General features: G+C 49.4%; 1 protein-coding gene across 4 annotated transcripts in view; it reads right to left on the reverse strand.

The window, feature by feature from the left end:
* Positions 1–5,637, reverse strand: part of Mfn2 (mitofusin 2) — a 32,153-nt gene that overhangs the window by 13,620 nt on the left and 12,896 nt on the right. For all 4 annotated transcript variants that reach the window (XM_031379417.1, XM_031379418.1, XM_031379420.1 and 1 more), the window contains 4 exons: positions 2,860–3,022; positions 1,618–1,742; positions 442–550; positions 233–340 (listed from right to left, as the gene is read on the reverse strand). In XM_031379417.1, coding sequence (XP_031235277.1) covers positions 233–340; positions 442–550; positions 1,618–1,742; positions 2,860–3,022 — 505 coding nt within the window. The remainder of the gene's footprint in view (positions 1–232; positions 341–441; positions 551–1,617; positions 1,743–2,859; positions 3,023–5,637) is intronic.

Raw genomic sequence — 5,637 nt, forward strand, 5'->3', positions numbered from 1 at the left:
AAACTTAAGCATGGCAGGGATGCTCTTTTAGGAGAAATCAAGGAGAGGAAAAGAAAAGGAATGGAAGGGGAAGGGAAAGACTGAAGCCACCAGCGAATACATGGGCAATCCTTGGCACTGACTTTAACTGAGGAAAGCCACTAGATCTGAGGCTGCCTGGGACATAAAGCAGATCTGAGTGGTTAGGGTTCATGGCTCATGGTGGTTTCCAAACTGCCAGGGAGACACCCACCTCCTCCATGTACTCAGGCTCCGAGGCAGATGCATCCCAGCGGTTGTTCAGGATGAAGATGTTGGGCTGGGAGAGACGCTCACTCACTTTATGGAAGAACTGCTTCTCCTAAACAGGAGCAGGACCTTGATGGAGGAAGGGGCCTGCCAACCCAGGCCCCACCAGCCACCTGTCCAGCAGGCCCAGGGACAAAGCGAAGAAAGAGTTACCGTCTGCATCAGCGTGGACTCTGAGTTGGCCACCAGCACAAACACATCAGCATCCAGGCAAAACTTATCAATCCAGCTGTCCAGCTCCGTGGTGACATCGATCCCAGGGCTGGTGGTGACAGGTGTAAATCAGTGTTGTCAGAGACAGGGCACAGACCCCAGTGTGAACTGCCCTGGGACTTGCAAAGTGGCCAGGTGTGGGAAGAGAGGAGACCTGTTCTTCCAGACCACTGGGGGATTACAAGTTTGTTTTTAGCACCTATCATCTTTTTTCCCTTGGTTTTTCAAGACAGGGTTTTTCTATGCAGCCCTGGCTGTCCTGGAACTCACGCTGTAGACCAGGGTGACTTTGAACTCAGACATCCACCTGCCTCTGCCTTCCAAATGCTGTGATTAAAGGTGTGTGCCACCACCGCCCAGCAGCACCCATTACTTTTATGAAAACACACTGACTTGTAGCCATTCACCTCTTTAGAGGTGTAATTACAGGCATCTACTGCCATGCCCAAACGCTCAAGTGTGTACCTGAGTGCAGGCACTGTGCAGGGCCACAGTACTGCATATATTTTTGTTGTAGGTGTAACGTCCACAAGGCAGGGAGAGGTAAAGCATTCCTTCAAGAGGAACAAAATGCCCACATATGCTACCTACAACTACCCCCCACCCCTACCACCCCCACACACATATACACAATTCTGGAGCCAGCAGCCTTCCCAGAGCCAGTGTCCCAAGGACTGCTAAGGCCCAGTTTGCCAAAGGCAAACAGAATGATTAAACAGATCCTAAGCTGTCTCAGGCCACAGTCTTTACAGTATTGTATTTTGGCACTCCAGAAGGAAAGGAAGTAAGGGGGCAAGGAGCCTCATCTGCTTGCACAGGTCTCTCAAGGCCTTATTTATAGAACAAGTGGTGCCTGGACCGGCAGAACCTAAACATACAGGCTGGCATGTAGGGCACCCCCCACACCTCTCAGTGGCTCTCCTATTTCTCAAACAGCTCACTCCTGAGACACCTGCAAGGCACTGATGCCAATGGGTCCCTGGAAGAAATCCAAGAGGCACAAGGATTTGGTTGTGGTATTGAAAGGCACGAGTACAAAGCAAAGGCAGGACACAGGAAACCTGGACCTGAATCACCCAGAAATGGAGACTTCTAGAAACATGTCTCCCCTCTCACCTGTCCATCAGCACGAGGTCATCCTTCAGAAGCGGACACTTGGAGTTAGGCCACATCACACTCACCAAGCTGCCTGCATGAAGCTGCTCGTCCTGATGGAGGGCATGGGCCAGCTGGTTCACAGTCTGATGGTGGAGAAGGAAATAAATATCAGGCTAAGGAAGAAGTGTCATCAGCCTGAGGTGACTGACCAACAGGCTACCCTTTTCCTTAAAAAAAAAAAAAAAAATTTCAAGGGCTGGAGAAATAGTTCAGTAGTTAAGAGCTGACTGTTCTTCCAGAGAACCTGGGTCAATTTCCCAGCACCTAACAGCAGCTCTCAACAGTAACTCTAGTTCCAGGGGATCTAATACCCTCCTGGATGGCCCTGTGTACACCAGGCATCTATGTAGTAGTAAATACACATACAAATAGGGCAGACACTTATAAAATAGTATTTTTTCTAAAGATTCATTAGGTTTTTTTTTTTTTTTTTTTGGTTTTTCGAGACAGGGTTTCTCTGTGAGCCCTGGCTGTCCTGGAACTCACTCTGTAGACCAGGCTGGCCTCAAACTCAGAAATCCACCTGCCTCTGCCTCCCAAGTGCTGGGATTAAAGGTGTGCCACCACGCCCAGCAATTTTTTTTTATGTCCATGTGTGTATATAGGTGTGTATATAGGTGTGTATATAGGTGTCCACAGGGGTCAGAAAGGGTGTTGGGTCTCCTGGAGCTGGAGTTACAGGAGGCTGTGAGATAGCTGACAGTGCTGGAGACAGAACTCAGAAAGCCATCTCTCCAGCACTGTCTCTCACTGCATGCATAAGTAGGAACCAGCTTTCTGCACTCCCCCTTTAAGGCTCTTTCTCAAACATCACCCCAAAGCTCGGTTTATTCTGCAATGATTAATTTCCTATGAATCAAAATGCGTACCTGGCTCCAAGTAGAGCACAGCTGCCTCTCAGGAAATGAGAGTGCACCAGCCGCTGGCTGCTGCATGAGACTCCCAGAGCACTCCAGAACCCTCTGGCAAGCCCAAGAAGAACATATGTGCTCCCTCCCTGCTCGGAGCACAGATCAGCCAGCTCACTCTGCCTCTCACCCTCAAGCTGGGCCCTGTTCTCAGTGCCCCACTCTGACCCTCCCAGATACTCTCAAAATCCTCCACAAAGTTCCTAAGCTTGGAGGTTGGTGAGCCTGTGGCACTGATGTGCTAGTTGTTTCCAGTCACAACTGCACTCACAGCTGGCCGGCCAGCACCCACCTTGACACTCTTCTTCTCCTCTGAGCCCTCTGTGAGGAGGAAGGCCTCGTGGCCATCTGTGCCCCCAACTCGAAGGAAGCAATTGGTGGTATGGCCGATCCCAGATGGCAGAACTTTGTCCCAGAGCATGGCATTGATCACTGTGCTCTTCCCATTGCTCGTCCTACGATCAAACAACAGAGGCCATAAGCAACAAAGTCTGGGCTGTCACACTATAGTGCCCTGCCCAGGGCTCCAGAGTCTTGTTCTCTGCCATGTCAATGGTGCCCAAATGGCACTGAAAAGAAAGCTGTGTGTTTATTAAAATGGTCAGGAAACATCCCTCAGCTTGAACCTGTTATGCTCTCTTCAGTTCAGACCAGCTTGCAGGCAGCTGGTGCAGCAGGTGGCTGGTATGAACATATGACCTGTCTCACAGGCCAGCAGCACTCATTAAGCATCAATGGAGACTGCCTACTTCCCCCAGACCATGGTCCCTGCTCCAGGGTTGTTTTTCTGTCCAAATGACCCCATGCCCTTGCTTCCCCACACGGAGCCTGCTTTGTAGCTATTTTCCTATTGTGCTCCTCCTCACGCATGAAGCCCCACTTCTCAGACCCACCAGTGCCAGGGAAAAGGGAAGCTTCCTTTAGCTTAGTGCTCTATGGAGCATACCATACCCCTTTCTATGGCAACAGCTCTACTTGCAGACTTGTCCACTCACAAGCTTTAGTGCTAAACCCTCACTCTCACTCTGCATGGCAAGCCTCAGCAGCACAGCTTCGGAGCCACTGGCTTCCATGTGCCCAGTGACACGAGCAGGCACTAGCACTCAGGTGAGGGCCAGGCCACACCTTCCAGAAGAGGATCAAGAAACAACAGGCCAGAGAAGCTGAAGACATGCTTGAGATCACGAGTCATCAGGAATAGAACTTGAGACACAGTGTCCACTCTACAGAGCCACTTAGAGCCAAGCATCTGCCTTATCTAGAGACCTTCAGTCTGTGCAGAATTTTAATTTGTTTTTGACACAGGTTGGCTTCAAACTCCACATGGAGGATGACCTTAAGCTCCTAATGCACCTGCTGCCCCCGCCAGAGCACTGGGATTGTAGGTGTGTATGCCATCATGCGGGGCTCCGGGGCTTCATGCATACCAGGCAAGAGCTTAGCAAACTGAAACACACCTCAGCCTTGGGTGCTGTTTTTAGTGCCTGATTCTCCTTATTACATTTAAAATCTTTTTTTTGTTTGTTTGTTTGTTTTTGTTGTTGTTGTTGTTGTTGTTCGAGACAGGGTTTCTCTGTGTAGCCCTGGCTGTCCTGGAACTCACTCTGTAGATCAGGCTGGCCTCGAACTCAGATATCCGCCTGCCCATACCTCCCAAATGCTGAGATTAAAGGCGTGTGTCACCACCACCAGCTTACATTTAAAATCTTAAAACAAAGGGGAAGCTTCTGCAGTTAAAGTGTCAAATAAAGGATTGTAACTGAGAGAGTGAAAATATATTTAAAGGGCCAGAGAGATAAATGGCTCAGTGCAGTGTTCTCAACCTTTCAACTGTTATAGTTCAACACAGTTCCTCATGTTGTGGTGACCCCCAACCATAAAAATAATTTTGTTGCTACTTCATAACTGAAATCTTACTACTGTTATGAATCACAACATAAATATCTGTGTTTTCTGATGGTCTTAGGTGACCTCCCCCCATGAAAGAGTCATCTAACCTCCAAAGGGGTCACCACCCACTGGTTTAGTGGCTGAGAGCCCAGCCTGCACTGCTTTTGCAGAGAACCCAGGGTCAGTCCATGTTGGGCAGCTCACAGCTGTCTATAACCCCAGCTCCAGGGGGATCTAATGCCATCAGCCTGTACTGAGACCCATATGTCTGTGCATACACTCATAAACACAGTAAAAAAATAAATAAACCTCTAAAGAAAACCCACCAGTATATTTAAAAGCACCTACAATGCAACAATAACCAAAAGAACAACCTAGTTAAGGAAGAGCCATTTCTCCTAGATATGAAAATGGCCAGTCCACACATGGAAAGCAGCTCAGCATCATGAAGCACACTGGGAGGCCAGCAGAGGGTCCAGTGCTTAGGCAGTGGCAGGACCACCTGAGCCCAGGAGCTGAAGACATGTCTGCGCAGCAGAGTAAGGCCCTCATCCCCCAAAACAGAAAAATAAATAAAAAGCAAGAACCCCACGGTAGGCTGTGACTTCCCAGAGGCATGGCCACCATCACAATAGAGAACCGTGCTGACACGGATGTGCGGAAATGTACCCAGGTGCATGGCTGGGTACTATACAACAGCAGCCGAGCCTAGGAGGGACAGTATGACATTCAGGACAGAATGACAGTATTCTCCACCAAGCACTTCCCAGCACACACCCAAAAGAACCAGAAGCAGGGACCAGAAAGGACCTCTACACACTATACAGTTACATTATCAACCCGAGTGTTCACGGAGAGGAACAAATAAAATGTCAGATGCACATGCAATGAAACAGTCAGCCTTACAAAGGAAGGAGCTGGGCTGGGAGATCCCTAGAGCCCACGTAGGGGGCAGGAAGGTGTGGAGGTCTCTCTAATCCCTGGGGCAACCTGGCTACCTAGACAAGCTGGAATCGGCCAGCTCCGGTTTCAGTGAGAACCTACCTCAATAGAGAGTGACTGAGGAAGAGACACAGCATCAGCAGTCGCCAGCCTATACATACACACCACACACATACACACCACACACATACACACCACACACACACACACCACACACACACACACCACACACACACAC

This window comes from Mastomys coucha, unplaced genomic scaffold (genome assembly GCF_008632895.1).
Source record: "Mastomys coucha isolate ucsf_1 unplaced genomic scaffold, UCSF_Mcou_1 pScaffold18, whole genome shotgun sequence".
NCBI classification, from domain to species: Eukaryota; Metazoa; Chordata; class Mammalia; order Rodentia; family Muridae; genus Mastomys; species Mastomys coucha.